The sequence below is a fragment of the Capricornis sumatraensis genome, chromosome X (assembly GCF_032405125.1).
Source record: "Capricornis sumatraensis isolate serow.1 chromosome X, serow.2, whole genome shotgun sequence".
NCBI classification, from domain to species: domain Eukaryota; kingdom Metazoa; phylum Chordata; class Mammalia; order Artiodactyla; family Bovidae; genus Capricornis; species Capricornis sumatraensis.
In genome coordinates, this window is record NC_091092.1 from 86,113,445 (window position 1) to 86,135,980 (window position 22,536).

The 22,536-nt window shown below is 49.8% G+C and overlaps 1 protein-coding gene across 3 annotated transcripts; it reads right to left on the reverse strand.

Moving 5' to 3' along the window:
* Positions 1-1,414: 1,414 nt before the first annotated feature.
* On the reverse strand, positions 1,415-22,219 carry GRIPAP1 (GRIP1 associated protein 1). 3 transcript variants are annotated; one of them, XM_068961988.1, is made up of 26 exons: positions 22,173-22,219; positions 20,076-20,142; positions 19,872-19,933; positions 18,875-18,901; positions 17,973-18,080; positions 15,089-15,239; positions 14,095-14,279; positions 13,870-13,917; positions 13,169-13,200; positions 13,016-13,063; positions 12,779-12,878; positions 11,392-11,469; positions 11,094-11,186; positions 10,234-10,368; positions 9,754-9,849; positions 9,321-9,533; positions 9,077-9,190; positions 8,021-8,098; positions 7,841-7,936; positions 7,661-7,717; positions 7,448-7,547; positions 5,508-5,638; positions 3,886-4,008; positions 3,635-3,728; positions 2,682-2,836; positions 1,415-1,853 (listed from the first exon to the last, which is right to left on the reverse strand). In XM_068961988.1, the coding sequence occupies exons 1-26, from the start codon at positions 22,212-22,214 to the stop codon at positions 1,761-1,763; spliced, it is 2,526 nt and encodes an 841-aa protein (XP_068818089.1). In that variant the 5' UTR covers positions 22,215-22,219; the 3' UTR covers positions 1,415-1,760. The 3 variants fall into 3 exon arrangements, with proteins under 3 accessions (XP_068818089.1, XP_068818090.1, XP_068818091.1); XM_068961989.1 differs by lacking the exon at positions 11,094-11,186; XM_068961990.1 differs by lacking the exon at positions 1,415-1,853 and having other exon boundaries at positions 2,718-3,233.
* Between the last annotated feature and the right edge of the window lie 317 nt (positions 22,220-22,536).

Below are 22,536 nucleotides of genomic sequence, written 5' to 3' on the forward strand. Positions count from 1 at the left end.
TCTTTGCTGTCCATGGAGTTACCCCAACATGAGTGTCATTGGGAGGATTACATTGAGTGATGTGAGAGGGGCATGGCACACAGAGGACGCCTCACCTTTAGTAATTAAAGGTATGTGGGAATGGGGGAGCAGTAATGCAGGACCAATTTTAGCCTTTCAATGGACTTCCCCACCCATGTAATCCTCCATTTGTTCATCACAATCCTGATCTGTCCATGTCTCCATCCCTCCCCATACCCACTGCCCACCTATCCATTCTTCCACACACACAACCAATTTCTCTACCCTTCCTTCTACCTACCCATCTATCCATTTAGATGGGCCTATCTGTCATTAACTCACCATCTAGTCAACTATCCATCTAGTCATTAACTCACCTACCTATTCACTCATCCATTTGTATATTAACCCCATACACCTATTTACCAACCTATCCATATGGATACCCCACCACCACCCATCTGTCTATCTATCCATAGCTCTAAAAGTGAAAGTGAAAGTCACTCAGTAGTGTACAACTCTTTGTGACCCCATACAATCCATGGAATTGTCCAGGCTAGAATACTGGAGTCGGTACCTTTATCTTCTCCAGGGGATCTTCCCAACCCAGGGATCAAATCCAGATCTCTTGCATTGCAGGCAGACTCTTTACCAGCTGAGCCACAAGGGAAGCCCAAGAATACTGGAATGGGTAGCCTATCCCTTCTCCAGCAGATCTTCCCGACTCAGGAATCAAACCAGGGTCTCATGTATTGCAGGCAGATTCTTTACCAACTGAGCTATCAGGGAAGTCCATCCATAGCTCTATCTATCATTTATTATACCTACTCTTTAGTCTTCCCATTAGCTCATCCATCAACCTGGCCACTCATCCATCCTCACATCCCCCAAGCCATCCATCTGTCCATTTATATCCCCACCTGTTCCTCCTCTACCTATCCACTTGTCCAGCAACCCATTTGTCCATTTATTCACCCAGTCACCTATCCATCCGTCCATTTATTTCCCATCACCAACCCATGCAACATTCTACTTTATCCGTCAGTCCATCCAACCACTTATCCATCCTCCCATCTGTCCACTCATCTATACCACACCCCAAACAGATCCAACCACATACATGTCTGTGGGTATTTCTGCTCCACTCAGTTTGAGAGACTGGTCAACAGTAACTGGAGACAGGCTGGCTGAGGGTGGGGGAAGAGAGTAAAGGTGCACCCAGTGACCACCCTCCCCCTTCCAGTAACCTCCCTACCCTAAGCACATCCCTCATAGTTGGAAAGAATCAGAGCAGACAGTGAGTGGGTGGGCCCATCTGGCCAGATGGTATTTTGGCTGCACAGCCGTTACACACACACACATTGCTAGAACGCTGAACATGGACCATGCCCCACCCAACATCCCCAATCCCAAATGCAGAGTAGCCAGGCTTCCAGACATAAATTAAAAAATAAAATTAAATTAAAAAGAGTTGGTCTCTTGGAGGGAGAGCTCATGCAGAGATGAAGGCAAAGGCCCCTGGGAGCCAGGACCAAGGAGGAAGAGAAAACCCTGCCCCTCCCCTCAGGATTCCCCATTCCCCAGGGGCCTCAGCCCTAAGACAGGGTCACTGACACCAGCCATCAGGCCTCCAACCCCTTTAATGTCCAGTCTCCCAACCTATTTGATATTGGCCCCAGCCCCCATTTTCCCAACACAGCCCAAGGGAATGGTGTCCTGGGAGCCACAGAAGGAAGGGAGTGGGTGCAGCCTGCAGGTCTTTAGCTGGCTTCTCCTGGTTCTAGGTCGGGGTCGGGGGACCCCACACACTCCTTGCTGAGCCGCACAATTTCCTGGGACAGAACTTCCATGTCCTAAGAAACAAAGGAGCCATCAGGGGTCAGAGAAGGTGGCAGGAGATGGCACCCTCACCAAGCCTGGGTGTCATTCATCTCATCCCCTCGATCTCCAGGTATGTCTAGCTTGAGACAGGAAAGTATTTGAAGAAATCCCAGAGCTCCCAGCAGTGGGCTGGGCTCAGGGAAGGTGTGTGTGCTGTGTGTGAGGGGGTGAGGGGTGCCTAGAGCCAGGGATATGGACATGGGAGTGGATCATCTGCTGTACCCCATCCCCACCACCTTCTTGTCTACTAAATAGTGAGCTTGCTTCTCCGAAGTAGGGCCTGGACCTGTATCCTTTCTGACTTACCCTGAGATGGGGAAATACTTGGATGGCAGGGTGGGTGAGTGGACACATGGGTGAATTCATGGGAGATCCATGGTAGGCAAATAGGTGGACAGATGAACTGTTCAGAGGACAGATGGAGGATAACAGGTGGGCGGGCAGATTGCTGGGCGGGTGGGCGAAAGGCAAGACAAGGGGTGACTGATGATTAGGTGAGAGAGATGTCAGGAAATGGATGCAAAGATATGTGCAGATGATCAGACAGGTCGCAAGGCAGATGGGCAAAGAGCTGGTGGGCTGATGGGAGAGTGGCCGAATGTGTATGACTGGATGAGTGCATGGAGACAAGGACAGAAAGAAGAGTGAAAGACTAAAACTGAGAGTGAGTATGTTGACTGGATGATGGGAAGATTAGGGGGAAGGAGCACCTGGTGAATGGGGTAGATGAAGGGGGAACTGGCAGATGACCCAGGGGCTGTGTGGCTAGACAAAGGGGTGGGTTGGTAGGCCACACTTGCCTTGTGCAAATGCATATTCTTGGTCAACTGCTCTTCCAGCATGTTCTGTAGCTTCTTGTTCATCTCCCGAAGGTTCTCGTCACCTGGCTTCACTAGGTCTCTCAGGACGCTGCCCAGCCCGCTGCGGTCTGTGTGGCCTGCTGCCACAGATACATCTGCAAGGACCCAAGCTGAGAACCACCCCCTTGGCCAAGATGGACAGAAACAGAACAGGAAAGAGGGAAACAGGGAGTAGGGGAGAAGAATGGGAGGAGAAGCCTAATGGAGGGGCAGAGGCTTTGCCATGTGAGACCCTGGCTTCACTTACTAGCTGTACAGCCCTGAGAAATCAGGATAAGAACTAACTCATGGAAAAATGCCTATGATTGTGTGCAACACAGTCAGCTCTCAGCACGTGTCAAGTGGTATTGTTCTGATGAAGATTTAATAAAACAGGGAGAGGAGAAGGTCTGAAAGAAAGGGACAAAAGAAGCAAAGATGGGGGTGGGGGAAGAAAGAGGAAGAGGAGGAGAGGGGAGGAAGAGCAGGGAGGAGGGAAGGACCCTAAAAGGGCTATGCATCCAGAGAATGAAAATTTCCAGAGGTGGAACCATTTAGACAGGCAGTAGGAACAGTGAGCCATAATGAAGGGGGGCGGGGATGAGGCAGAAAGAAGAGAAGGGAGAGAAAGCAGAGGAAACACAGGGAGGAGAAAGAAGAATGGGAAGGAAAGACGCTCAAGATAGGAAGGTGGCAGAGCCTCAGACAAGAGGGAGGAACCAAGAAGAGAGATAGGGTAGAGAGGAAGGCAGTAAGGTCCTGGCCTGCCTGGCTCCCCACTCCACCACCTGTGGTCTTTGCAATAACTTTGGTGAGTTCCATCAGAAGAGAGAGGCCACAGCTCTGGATGGCAGGGAAGGCAGGGGCAGGTGAGGGGCTGGATGAGGGGTGAGGGCTGGGGAGGGAGCACTAACCAATCCGGCTGTCCATGACATAGGTCTCAATGATGGCACTCTTCCGGCAGAGGTCCTCTGCCATGGACGCACTGCTCACCTCCAGGTGCTTCACCTGCAGGGTGGCCCAGTCCACCTCAGACCCTAAACTGCAGCATGTTCACCCAGGAGGAAGGGCCTGGCCAGATACTGCCCCATCTCCACCCCCAACTCCTGCCACCCCAGCCTCCTTGCCAAGGAAGGCCAAGCAGGGACAAGCAAGCAGATGGCACCTTCTCCTCCAGCATCCATTTCTCCTGCTGCATCTCTGCCAGGCGCTGAAAGAGCTCAGCCACTTCCTCATCTGACAGCTCTGCTGGCCGTGGGGGCTGGGCCTGAGGACTGCTGGATAAGGACTGCAGGGAAGAGTAGGGGAGAGGCCAGCCCAGGCTCAGCACTGTCACCCCAGGCTCAGCACTGTCACCCCAGATAGGATCCGGGACTGAGCAGAACCAAGCTGGGGGTGGCCTTTGCAACTGGGGCTGCAAACTATAGACAAGTCTTGGCACCCTCAGAGACTCTGGATCCCCCTTTGCCTAAAGAGGGAGGCAGGAACCATCACACCACACACAGTATAGACTTATTGAGATCATGAAGGGAGAGCCTGGGGCCCCTGAGTTCTCCCAGTTGGCAGGAGAATCAGGGGAGAGAATAACAAACTAAATGACACCACCAGGAAGCCCACAGGAAAATCCCAAAGGTGGGACACTTTCTGCAGGTTAACTGGGCTGGTCTCTTCTACAAGTTGATGTCATGAAAATGAGGGATCACACTCGATTCAAGAGATTTAAGGGACATAAAGCAACCAGATGCAACAAGTGTGCTCGAAATTGAATGCTGGTTTTCATAAGACCAGCAATAAAGGACATTTGGGGACCAACTAAAGAAATCTGATTAAGGTCAAAGTACTACAGAAGATGTGTGAGTGCTCAGTTGTGTCCGACTCTTTGCAACCCCATGGAATATACCCCGCCAGGCTCCTCTGTCCATGGAATTCTCCAGGCAAGAATACTAGAGTGGGTAGACATTTCCTCCTCCAGGGGATCTTTCTGACCCAGGGATCAAACCCACATCACTTGAACATTTACCAATTAGGATGGTAGAGATCAGTTGGTTCCTTGCAATCTTATTCAGGTTTAAAAAAAGAGAGGGGTCTAGAAGGGTATGAACTAAGAATTTATAGTGGTGATCTCTGGAGGTAAAGATGTGATTTCCTTGGATTAAAAAAAAAACTTTTGCTGTCTCTTTTTTAATTTTCCTACAATGTATGTGCGTGCATGCTCAGTTGCTTCAGTCATATCCAACTCTTTGTGATCCTATGGACTGTAGCCCACCAGGCTCCTCTATCCAAGGGATTCTCCAGGTAAGAATATTGGAGTGGGTTGCCGTGCCCTCCTCCAGGGGATCGTCCCAACCCAGGGATCAAACCTGGGTCTCCTGTGTCTCCTACATTGCAGGCAGATTCTTTACCACTGAGCCACCACACCAAGGAAGCCCCTCTACAATGTACACAAACTACTTATAGAATGATTAAAGAAAGTTATTTCCAAATATAAGGGTCTGGCAAGGAAGCTGACATAGACAATAATAAATGATAACTATGAATTGGGGAAAAAAAAGGATCTCCTACATGGATAATGCACCTACTATGAGCCACGTATTTTGTGGCACCAGGAAAGGTAGAATTAGCCCAGAGATGATGAAACAGAGGGTCAGAGAAAATAATTTGTTCATCCTCCATTTAGCAATCTGTATCCAAGTTTGTGAGCTTGAGGAAAACTTGACAAGAATATATGTGTGCTGGGCCCAGAATGTGGGCAGAAGCTGGGGCTATAGGTTCTTCCCTGCCCCTTACCCTTGCTGGAACAGTTGAGCTCTCCTTCTCCCGCAAGATCTCACGGTAGCTGAAGGAGGAGACGCTACTGCTGTCCCCAGTCTGGGTCCGGCTTGGTGAGTTCATCTCTGAGAGAACCAACTCCTCGAGCCCTGGGCAGAGAGGGAAGAGAAATCTGAGCCCCAATCCCCCAGGGTCCCAGGGCAGGAAGAGGCAGAAATAGATTTGACAGAGATGGAGAGAGGCAAAGAGACACTCAGGCATGATGCAGACAGTAGGATAGGGAAAGGCAGAAACAGAAAAAAGAGCTGTTTCTCTAGGCAAACACACACCAGAAGTGAAACAAAGGTGAAGATGGGGAGAAAGAGGCGATGCAGGCACAAATGGGCATAAACTGGTGTATGCACTCAGACTCAAGATACACCATAGCTGGAGAGGGCACAGGGACACCTGCACGTGCAGAGAAAAGACCCCAGATAGACAGCAAGCCAGAGCAGATGACAGAGGCTAACAGAGATGCTGGTTTAGGACACAAGTCATAGTAGTGACACAGAGAGAAAAGATGGCGATAGACTCATAGGCATACACCCAAATCTGACTTTCCTAATGGACAAATAGAACGTATGGCACACAGTTTGAATCTGTTTATTGATTTGTACACCAACTTGCAACAGAAAGAAATAAAAGTCCTGCCTTATAAAGAGAGGTAACTTCAGGAGACTGAGTGCCTCAGTGAGACAGTGATTTGGTGAGAAATACACCCATTTTGGAGAAGGCAGTGGCAACCCACTCCAGTACTCTTGCCTGGAAAATCCCATGGACGAGGAGCCTGGTAGGCTGCGGTCCATGGGGTCACTAAGAGTCGGACACGACTGAGCGACTCCACTTTCATCTTTCATTTTCATGCATTGGAGAAGGAAATGGCAACCCACTCCAGTGTCCTTGCCTGGAGAATCCCAGGGACAGGGGAGCCTGGTGGGCTGCCGTCTATGGGGTTGCACAGAGTCGGACACGACTGACGCGACTTAGCAGTAGCAGCAGCACACCTGTTTTTGACAGATCACTTGAAACACAGCCACTAAGCATGTGCCTCTGTTCCTGCAGCTGCTTCTGAGTGTCAGGGAGGGGGTCTGACACAACAAGCCAAGGATCTCCAGCAAGAGCAGAGTGGCTGGGGAGGGACAGGCAGCAAGTTTTCTCTCACTTGTGATACAGGAACTACACCAGAGCCATCACTGCAACTTATTTATTTAAACATAGTTTTAGGCCATTTCTTTGTTAAAGTAAAAAAAAAAAGTCTGAGGCAACTCAAATTTTTCTGTTTTATCTTCTGCCTTAAGTGGCAGAAATAATGTAGACTTTAACTGCATAATGATCACATGGTAGTTCTGCTACCTGATTGTAAGTCTGTCTCCCCAGCTCAACAGGAAACTTCTGGAGGACTGAGACTTGGGGCGGGGGGTTCCTATCAGGGACCCCAGATGTGAGTGTGAGGGCTCAGTCCATATTTACAGAATGAGAGAATGAACACAAGAGACTGAGAGATACTAGGTGAGGTGTGGGAGTGTATGAGGGGTAGTGAGGACACAGAGACAAAGACAGATGAGAGAGACCGAGGAGGGAGAGAGACAAAGGAACAGAGAGAAGAAAAGACCAGGATGAGAAAAAGAGAGAACTAGAGAGGGAAAGCTGGGAGAGAAAGGCAGATAGAGATGAAATGAGGAGGCAGAGAGATAGAAACAGAAGAGACACAGCAAAATGGAGGGAGAGCCCAGAGAGAGAAAGCAGAGAGAGAGAAACAGAGGAGGGAGAGATGCAGAGAAAGGGTAAAAGACAAAGTTCAAGAGGGACAGAACACACAGGAGTGCTCTACAGAATGAAGTACAGGAAGCGGCCCCAGCCTTCAGGCCCAGGCTATGCCTCCCCACACCTCAGCCTCCCCTGTGCTCTGGGCCCTTCACCTGAGCGGCTCTTGCTGTTCGTGAGAATGTCTTGCAGCCGCTCCTGCAGCTTATCTGCCCGTTTCCGCTCTAGGTGCAGCTGCCGTTTGAGGTCCTTGAGCTGTGGGGAAAGGCAGAAAGAGGGGGGCTGAGGCCTGGTGGGCCCACAGGTGGGGGCACCACAGGGCAGGAGTGGGCCACGCGTGAAAGCCTCCCAAGCATGTGTTGTCATACCGCAGCACTGCCCTTCTTTTCCAGGATTCGCTGCCCATCCACGGTGTCCTTCACTTCCTGTGGGAGAGAGACAGCGTGGCTGTGGGTGCCAGCATGGCTGCCTGTAGTGTGCTCCCTCCCTGCCCCACCACTGCATGCTGATCCCCAGGGTATTTCAAGGGCTCAGGAGGGACCAGGGACCTGCTTCAGGCTGTTGATGGTCTTCAAATGACAGTCCCGCTCCTCCTGGGCCTGTCGGAGCTGCTCCTGCACACCCTGTAGTTCCTCCTCCTTGCTCTGCAAAGCAGAAGGCAGCTCAGGCCAAGGCCTGGGAAACCTCAGTCCTCCCACCAGAAAGAAATGCCGTCATACAATAGGCACCTTCAGCTCGCTGGCGTGCTGCTCCTGACACTGCCTGAGGGCTTCCTCTTGTTCCTGTTGCTGCTGCTGCAGAGATTCCTACAAGACAAGTCCCAGGTCTGACCACAGCCCCCCAGAGAACATCACGCCCAGTGAGGAGGGTAAGGGATTGCAGGGGGCCCCTGGGTGTGCAGAGAAGACACTCCCACAGGGAACACTGGATGCAGAAGTGTCACATCGAGGACCAACATCTGCATTTACATCTTATTTAATAAAACATAACATGGCACTACTGAATGCCAGGAATGCTGTGCATGCTAAGTCGCTTCAGTCGTGTCCAACTCTTTGTAACCCCATGGACTCTAGCCCACCAGGCTACTCTGTCCATGGGATTCTCCAGGCAAGAATACTGGAGTGGGTTGCCATTTCCTCCTCCAGGGGCTCTTCCTGACTCAGGGATCAAACCCACATCTTTTTCGTCTCCTGCATTGGCAGGCAGGTTTTTTACCGTTAGCGCCACCTGGGACTTTATATATATTACCTCATTTTATAGAACCCTCCCATAGTACCTAGACAGCAAGTATTATTATCATTTTTTTATGGATGTTGAAAACCGGCCACAGAGAAGTAAATAACTTGTCCAAGGCCACACAGCTATAATAGAAAGCAGCCTAGCCAGGATTCAAACCCAGGCAAACAACTGGCTCCAGCTTGTATGTTCTTCACTGCCATGTGACACAGCCTATTATGTACTATCATCAGTTTTCCAGAAAATGGTAGTAAAAGTTCTGGTTGGAACAAAAGTAGAATGATTGTATTACAATAAATTCCTGACAGAAGCACAGTTTAAGAAGGAAGAGGTGCCTTTTCAAATTTGCACAGCTGACATCCTGCCCTACTGATTGATGACCATGCCCCATTCCCCTCCAGAGGGGTGCCATTGAGCCAGGGAGTACGGTGAGAATGCTCAAGTCCAGAGCATCTCAGAAACTTCCAGGGCCTGACCACTCCTGGTCCCTTGGTTTGCCATGGGTACCCTCCCAACCAGCTTCAGAGCATCCTCAGGCACCAACTCACCTCAGCCTCCTTCAAGCGCCGTTCAAACCAGCCCTTGGCTCCATCCATAGAGTGTACCTGAGCTTGAAGTTCTTCTACTGTCTGCTGAAGAGTCTCCAGTTCCCGTGTTCGGGCCTGTGAGAGAGCCGGCCACCATGGGCCAGGTGGAGAGGTGGGAACCTCACCCATGCCACCCCTGGCCCATCAGCAGTACTTCACTCCCCAGGTTTTAGAGGCGGAAGAGCACCATCATCTACCCACTCACCTTCTCCTCACGGATCTGCCCACGCAGCTCCTCCTCCTGCCGCTTCTTGTCTTCGTGCAGCTCACGGAGCTCACGCTCGTAGCGGGCCCGCACCCCCAGCACCTCCTTCTCATGCCGTAGTCGCACTGCTCCCAGCTCTTCCTTGTGCTGGGACTTCTCCTGCAGTGTCTCCATGGCCAGCTCATCCAACATGGCCTTCCGCTTCTCAGCACTCTGGTGGCCAGGCAGGAGGATGCCAGTCAACCTCCTCTCCAAAACCAAATAAGGGCAAAGGAACAAGCCAAAGTGCACCTCTTCCCCAGCCACACTGACCAGGCTAAGCCACCTACCCCTCCTCATAGAACTGGCTACTTTCTGCCCCCTCGCATTCCCTTGGGTTGGCCCACATCACCTGTGTCCCTGCAGTCTGGGTGACCCCCTCAGTGTTGCCCACCTTCCGAGCCTCCTGTAGTTCTTGGCTCAATTGCTCCTTCTCCTGCCCAAGTTCCTGGAGTTGTTCCAGCAGCCGACTATTGGCCCGCAATGACTCCTAATGTGGAAACAAAGGGAGTGAGTTTGATAAAGAGCCCCCAGGAGGTGCTGGTCACCCAAGATACATCTGGTCAAGTGAATGATGGTCTCTCCATTTCTAGATTAGAAACATGCAGAGACCCCTAGCTGCTCCTCAGCATTAATTCTCCCACCATTATTCTGGTTTCTATTATGAAATCAGATTGGCTATCCTAACTAACTGAAGAGGCTCAATCTCAAGTGAAATGACTTGGCAGGGACACACTGGTGTTAATAAGCTCAGGAATCATACTAGAACCCAGGTCTGCCTGACTCCATGGTCTTCCCACCGCACCTCATGGGAAGTTCCACTGAGCCAGAACTAGGGAACTAGGGGGAGACAGGTGCAAGCCAGAGTTGTCACCTGGAGCTGGCAGTTCAGGTCATCTTTCTGTCCCATGAGGTCCTCATACTGACTCTGCCGCTGCTGCAACTCAGCTGTCAGTCCAGCAGTTTGTTCCCGGAGCATATTCAGTTCTTGGGTCTTTGCTGTTTGGATCTGGAAAGAATGGTGGTAATGGGAGTGGAGTGAAAGAGACCCGAGGGGCCAGTCACTAGATGTTCCCAGGGAGACAGGGAGAGAGGTGAAAAGAGAGCCAGGAGGAGAGAGAGAATTTCAAAGAGAAAATCAGTCAAAGTGATCAAGAGGGGAGTGGACAAATGTGGTATATTCATACAATGAAACAGTACACAGAGATGGCAAAACAGATTAGTGCTACATATGGATAAACCTCACAGATAGAATGCTTCAAGAAAGAGGCCAGACATAAGATTGGGTGTCTGATTCCATTTACATGAAGTTGAAGAACAAACAAAACTAATCTATGTTGCTAAAGGTCAGAGAAGTGCTTACTTCTGGGAAGTACTGACTGAAAAAAGGTAATAGGGGCCTCTGGGATGCTGAAAATGCTCTATATCTTCCTCTGGGTGGTGGTTGCATGGAGATAGATAAATATACAGACAGGGAAAATTCACTGAATGTACACTTAAGATTAGTACACTTCTTGGCTTTTTACCGATGAGAAACTAGAATATAAGAAAAGCAGAGATGGGGGACCAGAGAGAAGAGGGGTGGAAGCCAAGAGAAAGAAGCTGAGAATGAAATAGAAGCAGAGGCAGGAGAACAGCATGAAGTCAAGGCGACCCTACCCCAATGTGGATCACAAGCAGAGGGAGACGGGGGAACTAGGGAGGGATCAGCATGGGCTCCCACGTATCCTGTACCTGCTCCAGGGCAGCCAGGCTAGTTCTCAGAGCATTATTCTCAGTCAAAAGTCCTTCCACTTGCTCCTGCGCATCTGCACTCTGGAGGGACACCTGGCCCCACCCCACAACAAGTGAGAGTGGGTCCAGAACCGGAAGACAGGACCTACCCGCAGCCAAGAAAGAAAGGACACACATACACACACCCACAAGAACCACGACCAGGGGGAGCAGGACCCCTGGGTCCTTGCCTGCCTGCACAGTACCCGCTCAACCTGCCCTCACCCCCACCTCCCCAAGCCCGCTCAGTACAATATACCTGATCCTGTAGGGCTCGCAGAGCTGCCGCATGCTCCAGGCGCTCCCCTTGCCGCTGATCTCTCAGCTCTGCCAAGCTCTGTAGAGACCAGGTCAAGGGAGCCCATTCTAGACCTCAGCCTCCCCTGGGGTACGTATAACCATACAGACCTCCTCTATGGAAGGGGGAAGCATGTTGCCAGCACTTGAGGGTCTGGGGCTACCCAGCTATCAGTGATCTCAGGCTCACCCACACTCTAGGTCATTATCCCGAAGGGCCTCACACACCCCTGTATACATCCCAGTACTAAGCACTTCAGAAAACACCTACAGTCCTAGGGATCTCAAATTCACTCAGCCCCCAACCATGCGAGGTCTCACGTTGACCCAGAGTCCAGCACAGGGGCCTCAGGATTCTGAGACACGCTCAACTCCCAGGGACTACAGTTTCACCCAGACTCCTGACCCCAACCCTCAGGGGTTTTAGACACATGCAACTCCTATGTCCCTAGTCCCCAAGAGTCTCTGACCCACCCAAACTCACAGCCCCAGATCCTTCAAGTTTCAAACTGATACAACTGCATAGTTTCCAGCTCCTGGTGAGGTCTCAGACCAACACCTCACCTGCCACTCCTGCCCCCAGTCTCTGGGGATCTTTAGACCCAGCTAACTGAAGACCCAGCTTTATCTAGACTTCTGTCCCCAGCTCCGAGGGGCCTTGGACTCACAGCCACTATATCTCCCAGTCCAAGGGACCTCAGACAACATTCACTCTAAAGGAAAGCCTAGCGACTTTAAAGTCACCCAGCCCCCCACCCTTAGGAGCCTCAAACCTCCCCAGACTTTTGCTCCAATCTCTGGATGTCTCAGACTCACCAGTTTTTTATCCATAGCCCCCAGGAGTCTCAGAACCACCCAGCTCACATGATCCAAATACCCAGGTGTCTCAAGACCCAAACCAGCTCCCAAGCTCTGAGGGTCTCAAATGCACTCAGCCTCCAGGCCCAGCTGTGTCCATAGTTCTAAAAGTTACCCAGCCTCCGGAGAGTTCAGACTCACTCCAATTCCTGGTCCCAGTCCAGTGACCACAGATTTCTTCAGATTCCTATCTCTAATACCCCAGCAATTCAGATTCATCCACACTTGTGGCACACAGCCCTCTAGTCCTCAGCCCCTCTGAGATTTTTGATTCATGCAGAGTCCTAGCCCAACCCCTAGGGCTCTCAAGATTCCCCAGTTTCCATTTTCCTAGCTCCTAGGGGGTCCAGGACCCATTCAGTCCTTATATTTCTAACACAGGAATTATCAGACTCCCCAGCTAGCCTCCATGGACCTCAGAGCTCCCCAGACTTGCAGCCCTGTCCCTGTCCCTGTCCCTGTCCCAGTGATCTCAGAAACCAGCCCCTCACCTGATTGGCAGCCTCGAGCTCCTGCTGCAGCTTTTGAGTTCGAGCCAACTGGGCTTTGAGATCAGCCTCCTTCCGCTGTTGTAACTCCTCAATCTTGTTCCTGGGGGTGATTGGTGGAGGCGGAGACGTGCTGACCACAGCCCAAGGCCCAGTCTCCCAGTTTGGCCCCAGGATCTTCGGTTAATCATGCTGGGCACTGCCATATTATCCACCAATATCCCCAACCCTGGTAGTTACCGGCTGTCATTGAATAGTGTCTCCTTTTCTGTCTGCAGACGGCAAAAACTAGGCACAGAAAGATAGATGTATATGGATCAGTTCCACTAGTCAAGCTCCTCCCTAATCCCCCCCAAACCCCTTCCTCCCCAGCTCTGAAAAAAAGAAACTTACCTTTCTTGTTTCTTTTTCAGTTTCTCAGAGAGCTGGGGTTGGGGAAGGGGTTACAGACAAGTGATAACAATGAGAATAACATTAATAAAGACAAAAATTAACTTCATGTTTACAGACACTTTCCACTAAGGCCTTTCCGGAAACTGGAATTTACTTATGTTACCTCACGGAATCCTCAAAACTGTCCTGAGAAGTGAACACTACTGGCTTTACAAATGGGGAAACAGTCTCAGAAGGGTTAAGTAATTTGGTTGGCAGCAAAAATATGACCTCTACCCAGCTCCTCTGGCTCCAAAGCCCAACATATGCCCCCAATCTATTGACTAATGGCCACATCATAGAATAGCTAGGCTGGGAGTCCTGGAAAGCAGGATCATAATTAGCTGCCTCACCACTGGGTCTCAAGTCCCTAAGAGCCAGCAGTCTATAAATGCTTGGATGGATGGATGGACAGATGAATGAAGAAGCAGAACTGGGAGGACACAGAAGAATGGGATGGGACCTGCCAAGCACAAGACACAGGGGGACATTAGCGCATATCATATTGAAAGCCTATCTGTGACATAAATGTGTATCTCTGCATTTCACAGATGATGAAATTGGGCTTTGAGGAGATACTCTGCCCCTCTATCCTACTAACGGAAGCATGGCAGGCAGGGAGTGGGTTAGGGCAAAGTCCAGGGAAAGCTTAGCAGCCCCACCTTAGCAAGTTCTTCCTGCAGCCTGGATGTTTCAGCCTGCTTCAAGGTCTGCCAGAATGGATGAAAGAGGGAATTGTTATCAGCAAGGCAGGAGGTAGGGCCTGTGCCTTTCCCTGCCCTCCTAATCCATCAGCCCACAAGATGGTAATGTCACAGACATCACCAGGCAGAGCTAGGGCATCCACCTGCCTTCTGGCACCCCAGCCCCAACAGACCCAGATTCACCTTCAAGCCTTGCAGTTGCTCCCAGAGCAATCTCTTTTCCTCCTTCTCCATCTCCCATTTCAGCTCCACTTCTGCCAATGGCATGGGGGCCACGACAGGGGAAGCTGGGCCCCCTGGGGGGTCCCCTTCACCCTCACTGGCAGCTGGGGACCTCCCAGCCTCTTTCCCATAGCGCTCCTGCAGGGCTAGTGGGCAGAACAGACATATAATGGATGAGGTAGTCTTTGAAGACCCTCGACTCACCTCAAATAGAGGGAGAACTGGCTTTCAGTAGCAGAAACTCTGCTCCAATGGTCACAAGCCTACAAAATCAAGGTTCAGCCCCCACTTCTCACAAATCTTTTAAGCCCCACCAACCACAGAAAGCCTATCTACCATCAAATCAGCCCAAGTTAGTTTCCCAAGACCCAATTCCATCCTTAAGCCCCACCCAGTCTTCCAAGGTGATGGTGATACCCACCCTCCTCCATTTACAGCTGAATCCTTCTACAACCTCTAATCCCCAGCCACATTCTACCAAGTCTCCCTCCTGATCATCAAACTATCACCCACCACCCCACAAGCCCCACCTGCTCTCCAAAAGTCCACATATCAGGACACTCCCACACTCGATGAAGCTTTCTTTCAGCTTTCATCCCAGACCCCACTGACAACTTCGGCTCAGAATCTTCCTAACGCTTCTGCCTTCCCTTTCTCCATTTAGCAAACATCTTTCTGATGTTCAAGCTGCTAATCTGTATCACTTGCCAGGTATCAGGTGCTGAACTAAACTCAGAAAGATGATCACATCTTATCTCTATTACAATTTTCCAGGTGCATGAACTTGGTAGATGACAAAGCTTTAGCTCAGAGAGGTGAAATGGCTTGTCCAAAGTTATAACACTGCTTTACGGCAGGGGCAAGCCTGTTTCTGAAGCCTGTCCCTTCTCTGAGGGAAGACAACACCTGACTCAAGTCCCAAGGTTCCCACATTACCAGCAGGGTGTCCACACACCTGCCACATTCTTCTGCAAGGCTGTGTTCTCCGCCTGCAGTCTCAGTAGTTCCCCATCCACAAGGCTCCCAGCTTGGGAAGCCCCTGCCCTGGCAGCCCCAGCCTTCAGTTGCTGGTTCTCCCGCTCCAGCTGTTCCATCTGGCTGCAGAGCTGAGGAGGGGACAGGTGAGGTGGCAGAAAAGCAAAGAATCAGAACAGCATTTCCTGAAATATACATAGCACTTGGTCTATGTACTTTACAATTCATTTAGTCCCCATAACACCCTTGTGATGTAGAGGCTACACAGATAAGGATACTGAGGCACAGAGGTTAAACAACCTCAAATTCACACAGCTGTGAAGTGAAAGAGTAACAGAAGATTTGAGAATACTGAGAACAATTTTCCACCTGCCCACGCCCAACCTCACAGTCACAATTCAAGACCTCAGGCTCCTCTACAAGTTGCTGGTCCCAGATGTCAACATCATGGATGGCCCCATTGCCAGCCCTCTTCTGTGGAGCAGTCTGCATCTGGGAGCCAAGGCACCACAGACAGTTTTCAGAGCATTTCCAGGGTCAGTATTGCCCACAGCTCCTTATCAATAGCCCTGGGAGAGCTCATGAAGAATACAATGCAAATCAAACTAAGCCAGCCCCCTGTTCAACTACTGGACAGTAGACCTGACAAGATCCTTTGTCCCCATTTTCAGATGAGAATACTGAGGCCTCCAGAGAATTTTTATTTTATTGCCTGGCCTATTTTCTATCCAAAACACCATTCCTTTCATCCAGTTCTTCAGATGACTGGCTTTTTTGCAACCACCAGTGCTCTGCTCAAATGTGACCTTTCAAGTAATATTCCCCAACACAGAAACTATAATACTTGCTAGCAAGGCGTTTTGTTCACTTCTTTCTTACTTAGCACAAACTGCAATTAAATTCACCTAATATGATTTTAATTTCTTACATCTCTGAAAAATTTTGAATCATAAATTGTGATTCACAATTAAATTTTATTTCATAACATAGGGTCACAAGCACAGATTCCAAAGCCAGACTGCTTGCATGTGAATTTCTACTCTGCCATTTGATCTTGGCACAAGTTTTTTCATCTCTCTGGGACTGTTTTCCTGACAGTAATGATATCTCATCATTTTGCCAAGAGAATTAAATGAGTGAATAATGTAAAGCACAACAAACAGGACCTACTCGTTCAGTCGTGTCTGACTCTTTGTGACCCCATGGGCTGCAGCCTGCCAGGATCCTCTGTCCATGGGATTCTCCAGGCAAGAATACTGGAGTGGTTTGCCATTTCCTTCCCCAGAGGATCTTCCTGACCCAGGAATCGAACCCAGGTCTCCTGCATTGCAGGCAGATTCTTTACTGCCTGAGCTACGAGGGAAGCCCAAATAGGATCCGGCACACAGTAAATTCAATATAACTGTCAACTATCAGTGCTATTATTTGTCTACTATATTATCATCTTTTCTCCCATTCCACTCCCAGAAATACAAGCTACCCAAGAAGGAAGACTATTCTGTACTGCTTACAACTATTTCGAGAACACAGAGCACACAGTGGGGGCTCAGTAACTATTTGTTGAAGGAACAACTGAGCTGAAATATCTTGGCAAATAAGTGGCAGAGACAGACCTTGAACTCAGGCCTCCCTGTGAGCACTTTTAGCTTCTAGAAGGAGAAGGGGGAGTGTGAAGGAGGTTCTATACTTGGCCCAGTGCCTAGCTCAGGACAGGTGCTGAGAAACACGAGCTGGATTTCTGGAGGAATAACTGCCCCACCTCACCCAGCAAGAACCATGATACCATTGAGGCTGAAGGAAGCAGTGAAAAGTGAGGCAATGACATCAGCTGTTATGTGAGCACCAGGGGTTCTGAATTTTGGGGGACAAGGACCCACTGGGAGGTATTGTGGAAAGGAGCAATGTGGTAAGACCTGCAGGTCAGAACACTCTTTAGACCAGGCCTGGTACAAGAAGCTGGAAGTGAGGAAACAGCAAGGAGGCTGTGGGAGTAGAGCAGGTAATAGGTGGTAAGGGCTGAGGCAGGGCAAGGCCACAGGATAAACCTTTTGAATAGTCAAGAAATATTTTAGAGGGAAAGTGAACTAATAAAAGAGTATTACCAGCAGCTAACACCAACATAAGCTGATGCTATGTGCAAGACTGTTCTAAGTGGTTTGCAGACATTAGCTGATTCAGTTCGCACAAAAGCCCTGCCAGGCAGGTACTGTCATCATCAGCTTTTCCATTTTAACATTTGGGAACCAAGAAACATGGAGCTTAAGTGAACTGTTCAATGTTACAGTTAGTAAAAGGCAGAGCTGAGAGTTTAATCGAGGCCTTCTAGATCTTTACTATTACTTACTAAATTGCCTCTGGTATCGTACCTGCATACAAACATACTTTGCTTTGTTTTCTTTTTTGCTCGAGCCCTACATTCTCAGGTAGAGCCTTGGAAATACCTATTTTGTTGCCATGAGACTTCTCCCCTTAAAAGACACTAAAAACTTAGAAGAGAAAAGGGAAGCAGCTTAAACATCTTTCCATCCCATACTAAGCATAAGAATTTTACCTAAGACCCCCCAATAACCTGGGGCTGTATAGCACCAGCTCCAAAATATACACCAGGAGACTTGAAGCTCAAAGAAAAGGAGTGACCTGGTCAAGAACCAGCTGACATTAAGGCTTGCGGCCTTCTAATCCCAGCAGTGAGTGGTCCCATCTGTCAAACCACTGCCCCCCAACACAGTTTCAGGCCGTGTTTCAGCACCATGGACAGTGAATCAGGGCCAGACTCTGTCCAACCACCCTCAGCAGCCCTCCAGCCATAGCCCATGTGGTCCCTACCCCTCACACCCCCCCTCAATTATCCAGGGCACCTGCACCTTGCTGAATTCGGCCATAAGCGTGCTGTTCTGCAAGCGGAAGTCCTCCTCCTGGCTATGCAGCTTTGCCTGAAGCATCTCATTTTCACTCAGCAGCCCCTCGACTTCCTGCAGTGGCAGATGTAAGCCGGGTCTCCAACAAGGGTAGAAAAGATGGAGCAATAGGGCAAAGAAACAGAAATGGAGAAAATGACATTGTGCGGAGAACACAGGGTACAGAGAATGGGATGGGTGAAATCAGGAGATACAAGGGGAAAGAGAGATAAAGGAGGAGTAAAAGAGGAGATAGGGAGGGAGAAAAAGACAAGGGAGAGAATGAGAGGAAAAGAAGGGTATATAGAAATTGGAGAGAAAGAAAACAGAGAGATGGGGAAAGGAGGTTAGAGACGAAGGACAGAGGGATGGGGAGGGGGAGAGAGAGAAAAAGAAAAAGTAGGACGATAGAGAGATAGGAACAAAGAGGTCAACAGAGGGAGGATGGAACAGAGAGAGGGGGTCAGGGAAAGAAATGAACCAGGAAAAGAGAGAGGAACAGGGGAGTAAGGAAAAAGGAGTCAAGAGAGACAAAGAAAGGGAAAGAAGAAATGAGACAATGGCAGAGATAACAGGTGGGAGAAAGACAAAGAGAAGGTTGGGGAGAGAAACAAGAGTCCAAGAAGAACAGGAAGACAGAGACAGAGAGAGGCTCAGAGAGGAGGATAAAGAAAAAGGGAGAAAGACACACAGAGAGAGACAAAACAGGAACACAAAAGACAGACACAAAAACACATGGCTGGGAGGCAGTCACAGATGCAAGTGCACACACAGAGAAAGAAAGGCCAGTGCAAGGAGATCCCAGCATACTGAAACATCCCCTCTAAGGCAGTCTACCAGACACATTTACCCGCCAGGGGTCCCCTTACCTGAGCTTTCTTGCTCTTGCTCAGTGCCTAAAGGTGAGGGGGATGGGAAGAGAGATAAGGTGAACAGAGATGGACTCCTTCACTAGGATATGGAGAGATTGTGGCAAATGTCAAGGGGGCACAATGATAACAGGGGTTGAGGGATGGGGGTGTCTATAACCACAGAACTCACGCAACAATTTATAGCCTAAAGAAATGGAGTGAGTGAGTAAGGAGCACCCTGCTTACACCCTTTCCTCTAAGCTCTTGAGCTTTTCACGGGTCATAGTATTTAACCCTTCACAGGCTGGATCTCTGGGCTCAGAAATTATGGCTTCATTGCTACATCTGTCCAAACATATCTATGTGGATCCCTCCAAAGAACCATGGAAACTGCTGTTCCTCTGCTGGGCAGCTGAGGACACTGCCAATTTGGGAAATCAGCACCCTATCAAAGACAGAGAAGCCCAGCTTTCTGACTGCCAGACTTTCTGCATTCTGTATTCCTTCATCTAGCAAATGTTTATGGAGCACATACTATGTATAACATTGTGCAATGCTTGGGGACAGAGCAATGAAGAAAGAGACAAAGGAGGGCCTTGAATGCCTTAAGGGGCCATGACAGGTTATATGCTATCTCACCTTCAAAGGATCTGAGAGGTAGGTTTAGTCTTACTTTACCAACAGGACCAGGACGGGGTGGGGAATAGGAGCACAAGGCAGGAGTATGAGTGGAGGACAGAAGGCAGAGTCAAGGTGACTTACTGATAGATTTGATTATTTTGAATAAGTAGTTGAAATTAAAAATGAATTGAGTAAACAAAAATTAATCAATAAATTAAACAAAATTAGATAAAATTACCGAACAAAGGATAATTCCATGAGAAATTTCTGAATGACTAATGATAACATGTAACATTAGGTTACATGCTGGTTCACTGCAGGTGCTCACTGGACAAATGAATGAGTCAGATGGCTACAGGGAAACTTGGGTGAGTGAGTAGGCTGAGGGAGGTACCTTCTGAGCTTTGTTGAACTCCTTATCCAGGTAGGCAACCTTCTGTCGAAGACTGGTGAGTTCTGGTGTGGGGAAAGCAGGGAGTCTCAGCTTCAGTCAGTGGTAAGGAGCTGAAAGGTCTTTCTGCCAGGCCTCTGAGGTATTTTCCCCCTTGGCCTCTGTCCCCCAGAGCCACCCCCATCTAATGAGACCCTCTTTGCTTACCAACACCATTCTTGCGTAGTTCATCTGAAAGCTGGTAGTTGTTTGTCCGGAGTTCTAGTAGCTGAGCCTGAGAGGGAAGCATGGAAGGAAATGACTTGGCAGGAATGTGCCCCCTACCTTCATGAGGAGGGAACCAACCCTCTGAGCCCCAGAGACCCTGTTGCCCTTCTTCTGCCTTTTTAGTCACTCTTAAGACCTGTGCCTGCTGCATCCCAAATGAGTCCAGCCACTCAGCCCCTGTCCCACCTTCTCCAGTTCTACTTATGACCACAGCCAGCCTCGCCCATCTCCCTGCTGCCTCCACCTCTCCCCTTTCAGTCCAACTATGACCCCAGGCGATGCCACAGTGCTGACCCAGTCCATCTCTTGTGCCTGTGTGTTCCATGGCTCTCCGTGCCCTCAGGATGAAGTTGGCCTCCTCACCCTGGCTGGCCTCATCACACACTAAACACTTTTCAGTCTTCTATCAGAGGTGCTGTCTATCCTCTTGGCCTGAGTAGGGGGCAGGGCACTGCCTTCTTCCCTCTTTCCCAAGGGAAGAGGATTTGGTATTATGACCAATTTCACTGAGTAAAAACGGGCTCCCTGGGGTTCCCACAAGCAAGGCTCTCAAAATGTCCAGATCCCTTTCAAGAATCGAGGACAAGTGAAGTATGGGCCATTCCAAACAGCATATCCCTACCTACCAGCCCTGCAGGGCACTGAGGCCAGTTCTTCCCAGAACGACCATCCCTTACAGCACCAGGACCTTTCCCTCTCTCCCATGGCACTAGACTCCATCCCTGGATGGTCTGCTAAAGGGGAGAGGGCTTGGTCCCTATACAACCTTTCCTGCCCCTGTCCACTCCTGGACCCTCTCCTCCTGATCCAATGAGAACACCCCTGGCACCCACTTAAGAATCTCTATCCATCAGAGTCCAATGGTTTTCCCTTCACTCATGACTAATGGAATCAACCTTCCTCACTCAAGGGTCTCCTACACCCCACAAGATCTTCCCAGTCATGATCCAATGAGATGAACCTATACCCTTCAGGGTTTTTCCCCCCACAAGGCCTTGGATGGGTTAGGTGGATTACCCTTACTCACATGGGATAACCCTTATGCACAAGTTACAAGGGCCTTCCCCTTTTATGGTCCAATTATCTCGCCCTTCCACCCTCAGGGTCCTTCACACAGTGACAACTGGTTTCCTTCATTCAAAGACGAATGGATTATCTGTCTTCACTTGGAGTTCCTCCTGTCCTCCCACAGACCCTACACAGGGTTTCCCCCCTTGAGTCTACCCACACACACAATCCAATGGTCTTCCCCAGTAAGGAACTATGTCAACAAGGGCCCCCTTTGGCCTTTCATCCCATCTCTGAGCCCCACCAAAAGAATCAAGTGGTCAGAATACTCAGGGTACCTTCCCAGAGCCCGGTGATCTCCTCTCCACGTGGTCCAAGGGTATCACTCTTTCACCTCCTCTGGTTCTCTCTCCAACAAGGATTAATGGTATTACCCATTCAGGGCCTTCATCACCCCAGCCCTAATGGGATCACCCCTAATCATCCAATGGTACCACCCCTTGCACAGAAGCTCCACCTCCCAGGAACAATGACAACATGTGGGGTCTTTCCCCAGTGCCCTGGCATAGTGGTATCTCCCACAAAAATGTCTACCTCCCACCAGTAATGGTATTGCCCTCTCCAGGGCTCCCCCCACCATGACGCAAACAACCAAACGCCCGCTTCCTTCCTCTCCAGGCAAAATGGTTTCGCCTTCTCAGGATCTCCTTCCCTCAAAGCTCAGCAATATAATCGCCCACCTAGGGTGTCTCCCACACGAGCCCAAAGGTCTCGTCCCCTCCAAGTCTCAGTAAGGTATCACCCACGCTAGATCTCTCTTCCACCCACAAGGCTAACAGAATCCAACTGCTGAGAGCCCAACAGTTTCTCGGAATCCAGTAGTCTCACCACTCGGAGCCTCAGTTTCCCTTCTCCAGACCCCTTAGACTCAAGGTCCATCCCAACCAACCCCTGCTCAAAGCTGGTGGCACAATCTCTCTCTTCCCCGCACCCCCGTCGCCTAGCCTGCTTTTCCCCGCCAAGCGGTACCTGCATCCGCTGAAACTCCTCTTCTGACAGAGCTTGCGCCATGTTCCTCCCCCCCCACCCCCCCAACAGCTTTCTGCGCCGACGCGGTTTGTCTCTCCTGTCAGTAGAATTGGGTCGGACCAAACCACCGGGCAGGAATAGAGGGGGAGGAGTCCACTCCGGAAGTTCAGCGTTTTGGAAACCGAGACAAGAGAAAAAACAAACAAACAAACAACTGGCCGGTTAAGTGAATTACAGTTTAGTATTTTACCAGAATCCAGGTCATTAGATCTGGTTTTTGAGCTATCATTAGACTACTCATTGTGATGCGACACTGTGACATTCCTGTGTCATGGGACTCGTCGCTAGGGAAGTGTTTGCCGAC

What these genes read in the sequence shown, in the direction of transcription:
- GRIPAP1 (XM_068961988.1), bottom strand. Translation starts at nt 22,214, where the DNA reads ATGGCGCAAGCTCTGTCAGAAGAGGAGTTTCAGCGGATGCAG. An exon ending in AGCTCGAGGCTGCCAATCAG is followed by an intron (nt 11,470 to 12,778) that starts GTGAGGGGCTGG and finishes TGGTCTCTACAG; the next exon opens with AGCTTGGCAGAGCTGAGAGA. An exon ending in TGTCATGGACAGCCGGATTG is followed by an intron (nt 2,837 to 3,634) that starts GTTAGTGCTCCC and finishes GGGTCCTTGCAG; the next exon opens with ATGTATCTGTGGCAGCAGGC.